Genomic DNA, 17,924 nt, shown 5'->3' with positions numbered 1-17,924 from the left:
TTTATTTTATTACTAATCATACTCTCTCTGAAGTTAAGGAGGTCTGTAAGCCTTAAGGAAATATGGAAAGGCCTCAAAACTCTTATGAAAAAGATACTTATCATGAAGTAATGTTCTAACTGAAATGGGCTTTCTTTTGTATCAGAAACTGCCATTAATATTGGCTATGCCTGCAACATGCTGACTGATGACATGAATGATGTGTTCATCATAGCAGGGAACACAGCTGCGGAGGTCAGAGAAGAACTCAGGTGAGTGTTAAAGAGGAAAGGAGGAGAAAGGAAGGAGGGAAGGAGGGGAAAGGAAAATCTGAGAGTTGAGAAAGAGTCTGCCTAATTATTTCCCCAGAACTTTAGAAAGTTCATTCTTATAACTGGTTTTGCTTTCTCTAAACTCAGTCCATTTGGGGTCTGACCAAATGGCTTAGAGGCAAATGGCTTGCCACTTGCTCCAGTCCTGAGGGAGCTAACACAGCCCATTCAACACAGCTCACTCAACACAACAGTGGGGTACCGTGAGCTTCCTTACCGTCTCTCCATCATTTCACCTTTGTTCCTGAACCTTGAAAAGAAAGGAAGTCTAAATTGTCAGCACTGCCACTTAATACTTGTAGATCAAATCTCCCAACATTTTTACACTGTCTTACTCACTGTAGAAAATGTCTATATCATACTCATTAGAAGGTATGGCTGGAGACCGCATATGTATTTGACAAGTAAAAGTTGGAAAATCTAATTATTACTGATATAATTTTATTATTATTATTTCTATAAGTTGAATTATTGGGAAAATTAATAATTTATTTAATAATTGTTGTTAAGTCACTAAGTCCTGTCCGACCCTTTGCGACCCCATGGACTGCAGCGTGCCAGGCTTCCCTGTCTCTCACTATCCTGGAGTTTCCTCAAATTCATGTTCATTGAGTTGGTGATGCCATCCAACCGTCTCATCCTCTTGTCGCCTCCTTTCCTTCTGCCCTCAGTCTTTCCCAGCATCAGGATCTTTTCCAATAAGTTGACTCTTCGCATCAGGTGGTTCAGGACTGAGCTTCAGCATCAATCCTTCCATTGAATAATCAGGGTTGGTTTCCTTTAGAATTGACTGATTTGATCTCCTTGCAGTCCAGGGGACTCTCAAGAGTCCTCTTCAGCAACACAGTTTGAAAGAGTCAGTTCTTTGGTGCTCAGCCTTCTTTATGGTTCATCTTGCACATCCATACATGACTACTGGAAAAAATCATAGCTTTGACTATATGGATGAAAGTAAAAGAGGAGAGTGAAAAAGTTGGCTTAAAACTCAACATTCAGAAAACTAAGATCATGTCATCTGGTCCCATCACTTCATGGCAAATAGATGGAGAAACAATGGAAACAGTGATAGACTTTATTTTCTTTGGCTCTAAAATTACTGCAGGTGGTGATTGTAGCCATGAAATTAAAAGATGCTTACTCCTTGGAAGAAAAGCTATGACCAACCTAGACAGCATATTAAAAAGCAGAGACATTACTTTGCCAACACAGGTCCATCTAGTCAAAGCTCTGGTTTTTCTAATAGTCATGCATGGATGTGAGAGCTGGACTATAAAGAAAGCTGAGTGCCAAAGAATGGATGCTTTTGAATTGTGGTGTTGGAGAAGACTCTTGAGAGTCCCTTGGACTGCAAAGAGATCCAACCAGTCAATCCTAAAGGAAATCAGTCCTGACTATTCACTGGAAGGACTGATGCTGAAGCTGAAACTCCCAATACTTTGGCCACCTGATGCGGAGAACTGACTTATTGGAAAAGACCCTGATGCTGGGAAAAACTGAAGGCTGGAGGAGAAGGGGATGACAGAGGATGAGATGGCTGGATGGCATCACTGACTCGATGGACATGAGTTTGAGCAGCCTCCAGGAGATGGTGATAGAGAGGGATGACTGGCGTGCTGCAGTCCGTGGGTTCACAAAGAGTCGGACACAACTGAGTGACTGAACTTGAGACAGTGCCTTGGACACTGTAGTAAGCAGTAGGCATGTATTCTCTCATTTCATTCTCAAAGCAACCCAGTGAAAGACATCACCATTATCCTTGTTTCGCAGTTAGCAGGTGAGACACACAAAGGGTAAATAATGTGCTCAAAGTTTTACAGCTAGTCCGTGGTTCAGGTGGGGCTGAGTCTAGGCAGCACGGCCCCAGAGCCTGTGCACCCATTCACTTGCTACACTTCTCTGAAAACACCATATGTGTGCTCTTACTCTGTAAATAATTAAGATAAAAAATGCAGTTGTTGAAGCACCTGGTTGCTTCCCTTGAGGTCAGACACCAGGTTGGCAACTACAGCAGAATGGATTTCAGGGAGAGACAGCCAGCATAAGGGGAAAAGTACAGAATCTATGTTGACTTGAGCCATGGTGGAATCTTATGTCTGTGCTCTGGCTGGCTAAGTGATTTTTGATACACTATTCAACCTCTCTGTTTGTTTTCCTCATTTGTAAAATGGGAAAATATGCAAATACCAACCCTATAAATGATTTTATTTGAGGGATTAATGTAAGAGCTTAAAGCTTTATGACCATTCATTGAGCATCCTTCTTGCCTTCCCTCCTGTCTTTCCCTTCCTTCCTCCTGCCCTCTTTCCTTAGCCATTGTTCCCAGTCTTTCAACCAACAAGGATTAATTAAAAAAATATTTTTCCAATAAACTTTGGAGTCTATTATTAAGATCATATAAATAATGATAAAATTATATCAGTAACAATTAGGTTTTCTAATTTTTATTTGGCAAAGACACATGTAATCTTCAGTTATGGCTTCTAACCAGTGTGATATAGTGGTTTTCTATACCAGGTTGATATAAAGTAGCTGAAAGTAAAACAAAGCTTTAAAGAATTAGAGAGTCTTTGCATTCTCATCATAGAAAAACTACACTTTTCATTAACCTTAAGATACTGAAAACAGTATGCTGACCCGCATTACACATTTTATGAATCCTCTTCATCTGTTGGTTACCTTGGGTAACAGTATTACAGGGTGATGGAATAGCATACACAAAGGCACACAGATGAGAAAGACACCATGCTATGTTTCAGGAACCATGTGTCAAGTTGTAGTTTGAGTGTAGCATAGAGTTATGAGTGAGGACAATTTTTCAGAGATAAAAGTGGTGATAGAGTGATAAACAAAAGTAAATATACTTTATCTTGAAGGTATTGGATGGATATGGAGGACTTCAAAGCAGAAGAGAGACAAATCCAATTTTACAGTTTAGAAATAACACTCGAGTGATGGGATAGATGAAGTATGTTTGACGGAAAAAATGAATGGTATGGAGAGATGCCATATGAAGCTGATGGAATACTCAAGTTTGGGAATGTTGAGGGTTAAACTAAGGCAGTGAGATTGTAAGAATGGGGAAGGAAAGAGTGGAATGAAATTAACAGCTGTTTTGGAGGTATAATGGATAGGACTCAGAATTTTATTTGATGTGAAGGAAGAAGAAGGAGGCTCTGTCATTTCTAGCTTGTCTGACTTCACAGCCTGGAATATGCTGAGCTGGGCAAGAACAGAAACTCATAAAATTTTCTAAAACTAGACTTGAACCGTCTTCTGCCTCATGACAGAACAATTAAATTAGGCACTGTGGGTACATTTGGCTCAAGGCTAGGCTGTGCTATTGCCTTCCTGTCACTGAGGCTCAGCATCTAGCCCGCTGGCATCTGGCACTTCCCACTTCCTTCTCCCTGCAGGCTGACTTCCACATCCTCCTGGGGACACATGGGCGTCCAGGGGTTCTTCCTCGCTTCTCTGTGTCTGAGAAGCGGTCTCACATGGAGCCTCTGTTCCTGAAATCCCTTTCTTGTGCTCCCCTCCGTGTCACCATGCTTCAGTGACTGCTGCTGCCCACTCAGATTCCCCAAAGCTACCACTCCCGGGCCAGAGTGGGAGCAGCACCTCGGCTTCTTTTAATGATTGATTCATGAGCATCTAATCTCATCTCCTTTAGGCTAGATAGGAGATGGAGAAAAGGAGTATTTTTTTTTTTCCAGTCTGTCGCTTAGGGCAACATTTTATGCTCTGATTGGTTTAAGGATTAATTTTTTGACACTTGAAGAAACTCTTCTCTTCCCTTTCAGAAAGCCCAATTATTAGAATTCCAGATTGATGGAATTCAGGATGGCAATTCTGCTTTGAGTTTCAAGAGTCTATTTTCATACTCAGAAAACAAGATATTGACTCTTGTTTTCTCTGTGTTTGGCTCTGTCACATCCTCCTGAGGCAAGGTATGTTTCTGAGTAAACAGAGAGGGTCGTCTGTGGTAGCAGTGGTGATTGCAGAAGGGGTGGGGAACCGAAATTAATACCTCAAGATTTTATTCAGGTATGTGTGGTTGACTAAGTGGGTGACATAACTGTAGTGATGTGGAAGGAATATGAAGAAATGTGAATTCTTATATACCGTCAGGAGCGTAAGTTAGTAGAAACTTTCTAGAGGGTGAACTAGCAATATATTTCAAAATTATATATGTGTACAGTTTTGACCCAGTGGTTTTTACCTCGAGGAATTGCCCTTAAGATAATAAGTGGACAAGTGTATGTAGTGTGTGCATGCGTGTTTATATGCATACGTACATAGATATTGTGGCATCAATTATGATAATAGAAGATTGGAAATTGCTCAAACACCCAGCTACCAGGATTTTGTTAACCTGTATGATATATAGATGTGATGAGATACCATACAGTCTTAAAAGTAATTATATGTTTTTTGACATAGGAAGATGTCTATGATAAGTGAAAAGTGAGATTATGAAACATCATGCATAACATGATCCATTTTTCTAAAAAGGCATATATGTGTATATAAGTATGTATGTATGTGTATAAAACACTACATACATCTATATCCATACCTATCCACCTACCTCCTCATGTGGTTCTCTCTGGTCATCCAGAATTATGGGTCATGTTTGCTTTCTTATTTCTGGCACTTTGTGTTAATGAAGTTGTAATAGTATTCATACAGTAAGCCGAAAGATCATCTGAGAAGAACAATATATTCAGAGGAGAAAAATATTTTCCATCTAGACTAAGTATTTCAGGACTCTTGAGGCCACTTTTCTTAACTTGCTGGCAAATAATATTTATTTCAACCAAAATTTGGAGATTACCCAGAGAGGAATACATAGTAGAAAATTCTGCGTGAGAAGAATTAATGTATTTATAGTATGCATTTTCTTTTATTGGGGGGAAAAGAACATCCAAGAAAAGTTATTACTGGAGGTTCTCTCTACAATCCTAATCTTGGCTTCTTATATCTAACCCAGGGTTTTAGGGATGGAATATTGAAATTATAAATTTACACCACTCAGTTTTCCTATGTTACATGTTTCAGTTCAGTGGGAGTTCATGCAAAAATATTTTAAAAAGTATATCAGAAGTACAGGATCTAAGTCAGAGGTTCCCAACCTCCAGGCCATGAACTGGTATCTCCTATCAGATCAGTGGCAGCATTAGATTAGAAGTAAAGTGCACAATAAATGTAATGTACTTGAATCGTCCTGAAACCATCCCTCCCCCGCATTCCCAGTCTGTGGAAAAATTATCTTCCATGAAATCAGTCCCTGGTACCAGAAAGGTTGGGGACCGCTGATCTAAGTGATGGTAGCTCTTGAGGGAAAATGACCTAAAATACTCATATTTAAACCCATCAAATGTGTTTCAATTACTTCAAAAACAGTGATGTATTTTCATGCATATCATGAAGATGTTTGCTTCCAGTTTAATGTCACATAAAATTTTCAAATTTAATGTCATGAAAATGTTTAAGCACATTGAGTCCTGGGTTAAGTTTGCTGCCATAGCTGCTTTGGTATTAAGAGCCTGTCCAGAAATCTACAGTTAAACCCTGTTAAGGTTTCTTTGAAGATTACTGCACTGATTACATTTTACCAATACATATGTCTTCTGCCCAGAGAAAAGCAGACTGAGAATTTAAGTTTGCTTGGGCCTACAAGCAAACCAAATCCATGTTCCATTTTTGTTTCACTGATCACATATTTTATTAGAAAAATTAGCTAAGCCATGAAGAGACTCTATTGCTTCTGAGTAGTGTTGCAGTGATGTACCTAGGAACTGATGTTTCCTCTTTAATCAACAACATGCGTATTGCAATTTTTTATACACCTATTTGGTGGAAAGTTATTGTTTGAATGGGGAGGGGTCATAGAAGCAAATGGGTCCAGGGTCAGAAAGGTAATGGTGGTTGTGTGATCTCGACTGTACAAGGCATTAGTGGCTGGGGGTTTGGTGAAAGTGAACATCATGTTGTCCATAAATTCATACAGATTCTTTTTAAACATTACACAGGCCAAACAAAATGCCCCTTGTTCCTAATTCCCAATTTCTAGTCCCCTGGCAAAGTGTTTTAGTATGTTTAGTTTCTATTGTAAATTGTAAAATTTTAGAGCACTTAATACTGGAGACCTCCTAGTACAGCCTGGTAGAGCTGCCCAGGTGTTCGTAACGGTATCAACAAGTGTGATTGACTGGTACCATTCATCTAGATTTTGATAAAGATACTGGTTCAGGGGTTGAGTATTTTACAGGTCAAATTAATAAGGGATGAAACTGGGGCTTGATGTCAAAATTTCATGTACTTTCTCTTTGGTTGGCAGGATAATGTTGTCCCTTAGCTGCTGCTCTAGCACTGTGTCTTTGTCCCAGCCTAGAGGCAGCCTGTGGCTAACTATGTAAGCTTTTTGATATAGTAGACAGAGGACTAGAAATCTGAACACCTGGGTTATCCCATGGGTCTGTGACTGACTAATCAAGTGGCTAGAGGTCAGCTAACTCAGCTGTGGGCATATGACATGTCAGAGGCAGACCTTGGGGCTGAAGCCAGATCTCCAGGTTTCAAGTCCTGTGTTCATGTCAAAGTCAAAAATGTATTCTTCTAAACACAATGTTGGGGAGGCCTGGCATGCTGCGATTCATGGGGTTGTGAAGAGTCGGACACGACTGAGCGACTGAACTGAACTGAAACACAATGTCATAGTTTCAATTCATTTTCTAAGAGGTCCTTTTAATGTTTGAATACAGAGTGCCTTAAGAAGCCTGACAAAATGACTCTTTTTCCTGCTATCTCTTTATAGATTGCATGTAAGCCAACATGGGCCTAACTGTGCTTTGCTCTGTTTGTGGTGAGGTTTCAGTGGTTGGTGTGGGGCTGTGAATGCCAACCAAGGTCGTTCTCAGACATTAATGCGTTTCTGTATGCCAGCATTGTAACAGACTGCCCTTCATTACAGAGCTTGGAAAAAACAGGCACTCTTTTTGTTTTAGCATTTGTAACTTGTATTCTGTGGTAAAGCATTGTGTGTTCATTGTATAGTTTATATTCCTTGAAGGGAGTTATGTGTCGCTTTTCTCCTCCTAATAAATTGCTTTGTGAGAACTAGCTGGTGTTTAAAGAGCTAAGTTCTGGGAAGAAAAAGAAATGACAGCGATAGAGCATGGGCAAATGGAGGCTCTGCAGAGGGAGTGCAGTAGGAATTTAAGCAGGGCCAGAAACACTGTCCCTTTTCTGCCTGGAAAAGGGATCATGTGAGATGTTAGGAAGACAGTTTAGGCGAAAAAAATCCTAAGTAAATAGAATTTCAGCCAATACTTTCATGAACTTCACCCTTCTTTGGAATGTTTTCATTCTCTGGGGGGAAAACAAGAGTTTGAGTCATTAATACAGCAAATGAGAACTTAACTAAAAAGGAGACCTCAGGAGATATTGGCCCTTTGGTGCTTTCTGAGGACCTCATTCATGAACTCTGCAAACCTGTCAGAGAAATATGTTTGTTTCAGAGCAACTTGTCTCTCTTGCTTTCTTCATTACCTGGGACTGTAAATTTTCATGATGGTGAGGAGGATTCCCTTACATGCTTATCTGATGCAAAAGTCCTGTGTCTCCCACTTAAAGCAATGATTTTTCATGTCTACTCCTCCCTCACTCTCCCCACCCTAACTCCCTAAATTTCACACAGTGCTCTGACTCTATTAATCATTTTCATTCATTCTGCAAACTGATTGCTAAAACGTAGAATGTCACCCCTGGAGCCAAGCGCATGTAACCTCAGGATTCCTTGTGTTCCTAAATGCAGGCTGTGATTTTGGTCTTGAACAGCAGAAGGAGATGTTGAGCTAGAAGTGTGTGTGTGTGTGTGTGTGTGTGTGTGTTTCAGTTTAACTTGTAAACAATTAGTGGTGCATTTTCAAATAATTAGAAAGCTGAGGGCTAAAATGGTTGTTTTTATAATGTGAACATTCTCTTCCTTCAGAGGAGCCACAGCAAAAAACAAAAACAAACAAAAAAACACAACCATTTAAGTAAATTTTTTTTTTTTTTTAAACATAGGATGAGCCTTTGGGGGATCATTTCATTTCACTCTAAGACAAAATACCCATTTTCTGGCCTCTCACTCCCCATTCTGTCCTGGGTGCTCATTTTGCACATGCATGTTGTGGCCCAAAGTGTTGGTGTCTGGCTTTGCCACTCATCTTTGGGAGCACCTACTGTGTGGTTCCCTGGTTGTGACTGAAATTTCTAGCAGTCATGTCCCCTCACCCTATGTTACTTCAAAGCCTGTTATCCAAGGGATTCGGAGAGGAAATTTTCCTCCCTTTAAAGGCATTGTCTTTCCATTTTGAAGGGAAGACTAAAATGCCACGTCTAAGGAAGAGTATTAAGTCACCATACAGTCTTCCTCTTAAACAGCAGCGATGGATGTGGGCAGGATTATTCTAGTGCTGATGAGATCTAGGGCAGAGATCTAGGGCACTGGAGGGAGTTTCCATTTGGAACTGCCCTCGACACTTTGGTGTCTGTAGCTCCTTTCTCAGAAGACTTACTCTATTGTTGGAGCTAATGAGTACAATTTTCACTTAAAATATCCCACTGTATTATAATGACTATGCCAATTCAGTAAATGCCATTATTTGTTTTTGTCAAATTTCTAAAAGATGTGTTTCTCAGAAGGCTGCTGTTTTAAGTGGGATTGTATTACATTGCTCTACAAGTTGATTAATTTATGTACAGAATTTCCTGGAATTCCTAGAAGAATTCATCAGTTGTCTTCAGTCTTTCCCTTTCCATTACTTAACAATATCATGTGCCAGATCAGTGGTTCTTAAGTCCATGAAGCTCAGGTAACCTTATATATCGAATTTATCAAGAGCCCCTGGTTCCAACCCAGCCCACAATGATGATTTAGCTTTAAGGTAATTTAAAACGTTCAAGATGATTCTGTTTTCCTTGTGTTTACCCTCCTACTTCCTGGACTCTGCAAATTTGCTATGGTATCCCCCATCACAACGAATCTTCCAGCTAGCTTACTGAAACTGAATCTCATGCAAGCAGCCTGTCTGAATAGTGACGAAATGAATTTACCTCTAGGCTAGCCTCTCCTTTGAGTAAATAGGTATGCTCCGTATACATTGTTATGATTTGCCTTCCTCCGTTCTCCTTTAAGGAAAGCAAAGGAAAATTTGTTTGGACAAAACAGAAGTTTTTCCAATGGCCATGTAGTTTTTGAAAAAAAGCAGTCGCTGGAGCTGGACTCAGTTGTAGAAGAAACCGTAACAGGGGATTATGCCTTAATCATAAATGGCCACAGTTTGGTGAGTTTGCTTAAGGCTTTTGTTATTTCTTTTTCTCCACCCCAATAATGAGTTCTTTTGTGCTGTCATAATGAAATCTTCTTTTGTGTATTCAAAACAAATGACACTGCTAGAAACAGGGCATCCACAATGATTTCCTGTTTGCAAAGGAAAGGGAAACTTCTAATATATATTTCATACATTATTGCTTGAACCATCACAGTGAAGGGGAGGATCTGAAGAAATGCTGAACTCAGAGAATATCAATCTTGTCTTAATGACTGTAGACTGTTCAGCAGTATTGTTTAAATGCTCTTCTCGGGGACAGTATCACAGTTCCTGTTGTTTAATTAAAATAATGCAACTGGATGGATGTATTGCAATTATTGCTCTTCCTAACGTTTGAGATTTGCAGAACACAACCTGACCTTCATATAATTACCACACCAAATTACTGCCATTAAGATACCTCTAGTGGTTTTTCTAAATAGCAGCATTTTAGAGCAATGCCAAACAATTTGCTTTGATTAGGAAATCTGGTTCTTGTCGTAATAGAATAAACTTCCATTGTGCTTTTAATGTAGTTCAGGTTCCAAATTTGAACAAATATCAAAATACTCTTCTGAGTTTCTAACTTAGAAAACAAAAGCTCTGATTGTACTTCAGTGAAATGATCATTTATGTGCACAAAGAGCTAATCTCACATCTTTTTCCGGCTTTGATGATCATTTTTCACTTTCAGAGTTTGGAAAACAAACGGATCTCCTTGTAGACTATTTCTTAGAGGACAGAAGAAGTTGGACAGGAGTATGTTGTGTTTCCCCCCTTGTAATCAGCTGTCTGTTAGCTCTTAGTGTTTAGAGCGTTGTCCAGCTGGGTTCCAGACGAACTGATGTGTTGTCTTCTACACCATGGAAAGTTACAGAGCTCCGCTGCAGGCCAAGCTTAGCTGAAAGCTTGTCCAGATGACACGAACTTCTCTCTCGCACAAATGAGCAGCAACTGAGAATTCTAAGCCTCTCAGCTGGGACTTGGAGCTGGTGGCCTTCGTTGAATTCTCCAGGGACCACGATAGCGAAATATTCCCTAAAGACTCGTGCTCTGACTTTCTCTCAGGTTCGAGAGGTCAGTGTGAGGTCAGTTAGGGTACTCAGGTGTTGACACACATGTTTCTCTCTCTGTCTCCAAATATGTTGAAAGAAAGATCTAAGATAGTTGCTCTTCAAGAATTCCCTCAGCTTCAAAGCCTGAGCTTTAGAAACCATGAAATATCATCTTTCATTTAAGGAGAATTGGCTGTGTTTCTCCTATTATGGTCAGAAGTTTAAAAAAAAAAAAATCATGATTCCATTTTGCTAGAGCTTAATGCTTTACAGAGTGTAATTGGATCTTTTTTCTCACAGTCTGTGTCTGTTTTCCAGTTGTTGATAATAAAGAAAAAGGAAAAGAGAGAGATGGGAACCATTCTGAGCAAGACAGCCAGTTACCAGATTTCTGTTTCAGAGAGTGTAATTATATTTGAGAATGCTAATTCACAATTTCCCCTAAAAATTCTAGGCCTTGACATGTGAATTTTCTACCTTAGAGTTATGTTTTTATACTCATCCACCCATCTTTCCATTCATCCCATTAACATTTATTAAGCATGCCCAGGTCATAGTGCTAGAGCCTGAGAATGGATAAGGATATGAAGAGAACAGTCTTTGTTTTAGAGATCGTCATCTGGTGGAGAGCTAGTAGCACAGTATTGTGATAAATACTAGACAGAAGCATGGACATGGCGCTTTGACAGCATAGAGGCAAAGCAGCACATTTAGTTCCTCATGGGAAAATCAGGGAAGACTTCCTAGAGTGAGTGATATTTTCAGGTAGAGGAGACAGCAAGTGCACAAGCACAGAGGCAAGAAAGAACCTCTTAACTTGTAAAAACAAGCAATTTGGCACGACAGGAGTAAAGAGTAAACTTGAAGGTGGTGGTAGAAGACAGACCTCAAAAGGAATATAGGGGCCAGAATGTGATAGGCTATGAACATCTTGCTAAAGATTCATTCAAAGATAATTCCGGTTCAAAGTTTAGATGGGTTCCTGTTTTCTCTTAATGCATTTACTAAATAATATAGAGTGAGATGTTTTCTAGAAAAAAAAAATTATACTTAATTGCAAAGGACTATGTTCTCTTTTTCAGTCCTTTCTTGGTGTGTCTAAAGGCTCTGATGTATTTGGGGAGGAGCAAGGGTGGAACTGGTTGACGCACCCTGTCTGAGATACAGGTTGCCTGCTACCCTTTGCACAGGCCTCTCCTGATTTCAGTCACTATACTCTTCAAGGACTGATCTCCAGATCATTTGCACCTCATCTGCCCTCACATCAACAACCACAACAATAAACACTAAATTACAAAACAACAATGCAAAGGAAACGAAAATGTCACCATTTAGAACAAACATCATCACTTTGTAGTTCATTCTAAACTTGGTGAAGTGGTAGATAGGGCTGTCCTTCACTTTCCCATATTTTAGTGGGTTCTGGAACTTCCCTGGCATTGAACTGTATCTCGCCAGCACAGCATGATAATGCACCAAGGCGGACACACAGGGCACTGTGTTTTTGATTTTTATGGTGAAATTCTCTGGCACATAGTAGGCATTCAGTACTCTCTTCTTTGGTCGTTTGTGTGACCCCGAGTCAACATGACTTATTGAAGTGAATTAAACTGTTTAGAAATCAGTTGAGAAAAAAGAAATCTGCTTCCCAAATGACATCTCTCTTGTTCTATTGTGGATTTTTTTTTTTTTAAATAACCTAGGCCCATGCCCTAGAAAGTGATGTCAAGAATGATCTTCTAGAACTTGCCTGCATGTGTAAGACGGTGGTTTGCTGCCGAGTCACCCCTCTCCAGAAAGCCCAAGTAGTAGAGCTTGTGAAGAAGTACAGAAATGCTGTCACTTTGGCCATCGGCGATGGAGCCAATGATGTCAGCATGATCAAAAGTAAGGAGACATTTGCTTAATGGGGCACACTGCAGACCTGGAGTCCCAGGTTCAGCGTTTGGCAATATATAATGGAAATTGCATTGAAATTTAATTTTCCCAGTGGTTCTAAAATGAATACTTTCTGGTACAATGCATCCACCATTCATTAAAAAAAAAAAAAAACCCTCTGTCTTCAATTAAATAATTTGTGTATCTATCACTATTTGGAGAAGTAAGTAGAGGAATGAACACTAGACACATAGTCCCAACTGTTACATTTTGCCACAAATTGTAAAACTTTGTTCAAGTTACTGAACTTTCTGAGCAATTTTCTCTTATAAAACTAGGATAAATACCTAACTGTCAAGAGTGTTTCATGAGATAATATGTGCGAAAAATGATAAATGCTATAGTTGTTAAGATTTCCATGAATAAATAATAGCATCACAAGAAGATTGATAGGGGAATTCCCTGGTGGTCCAGCTGTTAGGACTTGGCGCTTTCACTGCTGAAGCCCAGGTTCAATCCTTGGTTGGGGAGTTAAGATACCCCAAGCCATGCCGTATGGCTATAAAGAAAGAAAAAAAAAAGGAGTGATAGTTTCCGCAGAGAGGGGTCTTTGCCTGGGAAGTGAAAGTGTCCTTCTTCTTCGTAGGTGCTCACATTGGCGTCGGCATCAGTGGCCAGGAAGGGCTGCAGGCAGTCCTCGCCAGCGACTACTCATTTGCACAGTTCAGATACCTCCAAAGGCTTCTCCTTGTTCATGGAAGGTGGTCCTACGTCCGAATGTGCAAATTCTTATGCTATTTCTTCTATAAGAATTTTGCCTTCACACTCGTGCATTTCTGGTTTGGTTTCTTCTGTGGTTTCTCAGCCCAGGTTAGCAAAAAAAAAACCAAATTTTTTTTCTTTTATAAGATCCCCTGGATTGTCGATGACTGTTCTTCATGGTTCTTTATAATACACAGAGATCATTTTCATACGTCTAATACAAATGACAGTGTGACAATTATGGAATTCATAGTTGACTTGAGCTTTCAACCGAAAAAAAAAAATTTAGCAAATTTTTATTTTTTGCTTATTTCATAGTAACGAGTACACCTTTCTGTGCACTTTTATGTTTTTTTTGAAATGTTGTATGATAACAGGTAAGCTTGCTGTAGAGTTTTAATTGAGGATTAGAGAAACAATAATAAGAAATGTTGAAGCATATCTATTAGGAAGGTGGTCACTCACCCAACACACTAAATGTAAATATTTCAAATCAGGGGAAGAAATTGAAACCCCAACCTCAAGGCTGTTTTGACAGCAATTCATTAGCTAAAAATGATCTAAAGATTATGTTGGTGGCAAGGAAGAAATATTAGCAAATTTGTAAATTAGGATTCTATTTTTGTATGTATTTATAGCCATCTTAAAGGTTACTTAAGCCCACATCTTAGATATCAGGCAAGTTTTGACCCTGAGAATCAACTGTGAAATGTGACTTACAATATTTAAATATATTTGTGAATTAAAAATGGCATCACTATTTTAGACAACAACAAAAGAAAAAGGTTGTTCTTGGGAATGATATGGTAACTGTAACTATTATTGGAGATTTCTTCAGTTCTTCTTTCCTTTTGGTTTTAGTTACTGGTTTCAATGGTATATATGGAGCTATTTTTTTCAGTTATTTCAGAAAAATTGAGTATGAATTAAATTTTGGCATTTATGTTAAATGTGCTCAGGGAAATTAGTGAATCCTTGTGGTAATGAAAATAGGTATTGTACATTTTTCCCTTTCTCTGAGAAGTTGAAATTTCTTAGACTAAGGCACACCTGTACCTGAATTTTCTCTCTTAATAATAACATTCTCCAAACGAAAAGCAGACTCGATATTTTTGTTGATATTTTTGGTAATCTCTAGACAGTTCAAATAAAACAAAGTCTTGATTTTTCAGTTCAGTTCAGTTGCTCAGTCGTGTCCGACTCTTTGTGACCCCCATGGACTGCAGCACTCCAGGCTTCCCTATCTGTCACCAACTCCCGGAGCTTGCTCAAACTCATGTCCATCGAGTCGGTGATGTCATCCAACCATCTCATTCTCTGTCATTCCCTTCTCCTCCTGCCTTCAATCTTTCCCAGCATCAGGGTCTTTTCCACTGAGTCAGTTCTCTGCATCAGGCAGCCAAAGTATTGGAGTTTCAGCTTTAGCATCAGTCCTTCCAATGAATATTCAGGACTGATTTCCTTTAGAATTGACTGGTTTGATCTCCTTGCAGCCCAAGGGACTCTCAAGAGTCTTCTCCAACCCCACAGTTCAGAAGCATCCATTCTTAGGCGCTCAACTTTCTTTATAGTCTGGCTCTCACATCCATACATAACTACTGGAAAAACCATAGCTTTGACTAGATGGAGCTTTGTTGGCAAAGTAATGTCTCTGCTTTTTAATATGCTAGACTGCATATTGGTCATAGCTTTTCTTCCAAGGAGCAAGCGTCTTTTAATTTCTTGGCTGCAGTCACCATCTGCAGTGATTTTGGAGCCCCCCAAAATAAAGTCTGTCACCATTTCCATTGTTTTCCCATCTATTTGCCATAAAGTGATGGGACCAGAGGCCATAATCTTAGTTTTCTGAATACTGAGTTTTAAGCCAACTTTTTCACTCTCTCTTTCACTTTTAACAAGAGGCCCTGTAGTTCCTCTTTGCTTTCTGCCATAAGGGTGGTGTCATCTGCATATCTGAAGTTATTGATATTTCTCCTGGCAATCTTGATTCCAGCTTGTGCTTCATCCAGCCTGGCATTTCGCATGATGTACTCTCCATATAAGTTAAATAAGCAGGGTGACAATATACAGTCTTGATATACTCCTTTCCCAATTTGGAACCAGTCTGTTGTTCTATGTCCGGTTCTAACTATTACTTCTTGACCTGCATACAGATTTCTCAAGAGGCAGGTCAGGTGGTCTAGTACTCCCATCTCTTGAAAAACTTTCCATAGTTTGTTGTGTTCCACACAGTCAAAGGCTTTGGCATAGTCAGTAAAGCAGAAGTAGATGTTTTTTCTGGAATTCTCTTTTTTGATGATCTAAGGGATATTGGCAATTTGATCTCTGGTTCCTCTGCCTTTTCTAAAACCAGCTTGAACATCTGGAAGTTCACAGTTCATGTACTATTGAAGCCTGGCTTGGAGAATTTTGAGCATTACTTTACTAGCGTGTGAGATGAGTGTAATTGCGGGGCAGTTTTAGCATTCTTTGGCATTGCCTTTCTTTGGGATTGGAATGAAAACTGACCTTTTCCAGTCCTGTGGTCACTGCTGAGTTTTCCAAATTTGCTGGCATATTGAGTGCAGCACTTTGACAGCATCATCTGTTAGGATTTGAAATAGTGCACCTGGAATTCCATCACCTCCAGAAGCTCAAAGGCAGGTAAGGTGGTCTGGTATTCCCATCTCTTTAAGAATTTTCCAGTTTATTGTGATCTTGATTTTACCTTCTCAGAAATAAAAGTTTTCTTAGCACTCCCCCCCCAAAAGGCACCAGGGTGGGGATATTTACCTGCTTATAATTCCACCTTAAGTCCAACAAAGACAAGTATAAGTGTGGCCTGTGCCCTCCTGGACTGTTGACTTTTCCTCCCCTTGAGAATGAAACAAGGCTATTTGCCAAGTGGTGTTTTGAGATTTCCAATTTTCATAGTGCAAATGTTTGGGGGTTTTGAAAGATCATAAGACACTGAAGAGATGTCAACTCTTACTTAGACCTCTTTGGATTCAGAGGAGTAGTTAATGATTTGAATGTGCAGACACACCAAGCTTGGATAGGCAAGTTTACCGCCAGAGTTGTCTTTGTTTAAACTGTGAAATTGAAATGAATGTTCAATGACTTGTAATCGCTACATTTGTGTGATTTTCTGCTCTGCTTTCAGGATCTGATAAAACTGGTCAGAGTAAGATGTTAAAGAACTAGATTTTTAATCTTTTCAACAGTATTTTCAGTTTGAAAGAGAACAGCAAGGGGGGAAGTTGATTGCATGAAAGACATGAGTACCTGATGTAAACTCAGCTATGAGGCACATCACCCATTTATGATTAGGTTTCATAAATGGTTGATTTAATTGAGCATGTTTCTTTTCTGTGTTCCTGTCTTCTCTTTTTTATTACTTGTTATTACTGGGTGGGCCAAAAAGTTCATTAGGGATTTCCCATAAAATCTTACAGAAAAACCCAAATGAACTTTTTGGCCAACCCTATATTTTTTTTTTTTCTGGAACTCTCTTGCTTTTTCAATGATCCAGCGGATATTGGCAATTTGATCTCTGGTTCCTCTGCCTTTTCTAAAACCAGCTTGAACATCTGGAAGTTCTTGGTTCACGTATTGCTGAAGCCTGGCTTGGAGAATTTTGAGCATTACTTTACTAGCGTGTGAGATGAGTGCAGTTGTGTGGTAGTTTGAGCATTCTTTGGGATTGCCTTTCTTAGGGATTGGAATGAAAATGGACCTTTTCCAGTCCTGTGGCCACTGCTGAGTTTTCCAAATTTGCTGGCATATTGAGTGCAGCACTTTCACAGCACCGTCTTTCAGAATTTGAAATAGCTCAACTGGAATTCCATCACCTCCACTAGCTTTGTTCGTAGTGATGCTTTCTAACGCCCACTTGACTTCACATTCCAGGATGTGTGGCTCTAGGTGAGTGATCACACCATTGTGATTATCTGGGTCATGAAGATCTTTTTTGTACAGTTCTTCTGTGTATTCTTGCCACCTCTTCTTAATATCTTCTGCTTCTGTTAGGTCCATGCCATTTCTGTCCTTTATCGAGCTCATCTTTGCATAAAATGTTCCCTTGGTATCTCTAATTTTCTTGAAGAGATCTCTAGTCTTTCTCATTCTGTTGTTTTCGTCTATTTCTTTGCATTGATCACTGAGGAATGCTTTCTTATCTCTCCTTGAAAGGAAATTTATGACCAACCTAGACAGCATATTAAAAAGCAGAGACATTACTTTGCCAACAAAGGTCTGTCTGGTCAAGGCTATGGTTTTTTCAGTGGTCATGTATGGATGTGAGAGCTGGACTGTGAAGAAAGCTGAGTGCCGAAAAATTGATGCTTTTGAACTGTGGTGTTGGAGAAGACTCCTGAGAGTCCCTTGGACTGCAAGGAGATCCAGCCTGTCCATCCTGAAGGAGATAAGTCCTGGGTGTTCATTGGAAGGACCGATGCTGAAGCTGAATCTCCAATACTTTGGCCACCTCATGCGAAGAGTTGATTCATTGGAAAAGACCCTGATGCTGGGAGGGGTTGGGGGCAGGAGGAGAAGGGGATGACCGAGGATGAGATGGCTGG

At 39.7% G+C, this 17,924-nt stretch overlaps 1 protein-coding gene across 6 annotated transcripts in view; it reads left to right on the top strand.

Moving 5' to 3' along the window:
* ATP8B4 (ATPase phospholipid transporting 8B4 (putative)) overlaps positions 1–17,924 on the top strand; it is a 305,125-nt gene that overhangs the window by 245,708 nt on the left and 41,493 nt on the right. For 5 of the 6 annotated variants that reach the window (XM_061157127.1, XM_061157123.1, XM_061157128.1 and 2 more), the window contains exons 20-23: positions 146–251; positions 9,496–9,643; positions 12,429–12,612; positions 13,250–13,473. In XM_061157127.1, the coding sequence (XP_061013110.1) occupies positions 146–251; positions 9,496–9,643; positions 12,429–12,612; positions 13,250–13,473 (662 nt within the window). The remainder of the gene's footprint in view (positions 1–145; positions 252–9,495; positions 9,644–12,428; positions 12,613–13,249; positions 13,474–17,924) is intronic. The other variant, XM_061157129.1, reaches the window with a different exon arrangement.

Source organism: Dama dama, chromosome 12, assembly GCF_033118175.1.
Source record: "Dama dama isolate Ldn47 chromosome 12, ASM3311817v1, whole genome shotgun sequence".
In the NCBI taxonomy this organism is placed as follows: Eukaryota; Metazoa; Chordata; class Mammalia; order Artiodactyla; family Cervidae; genus Dama; species Dama dama.
This window is presented reverse-complemented; position numbering and strand designations above follow the sequence as displayed.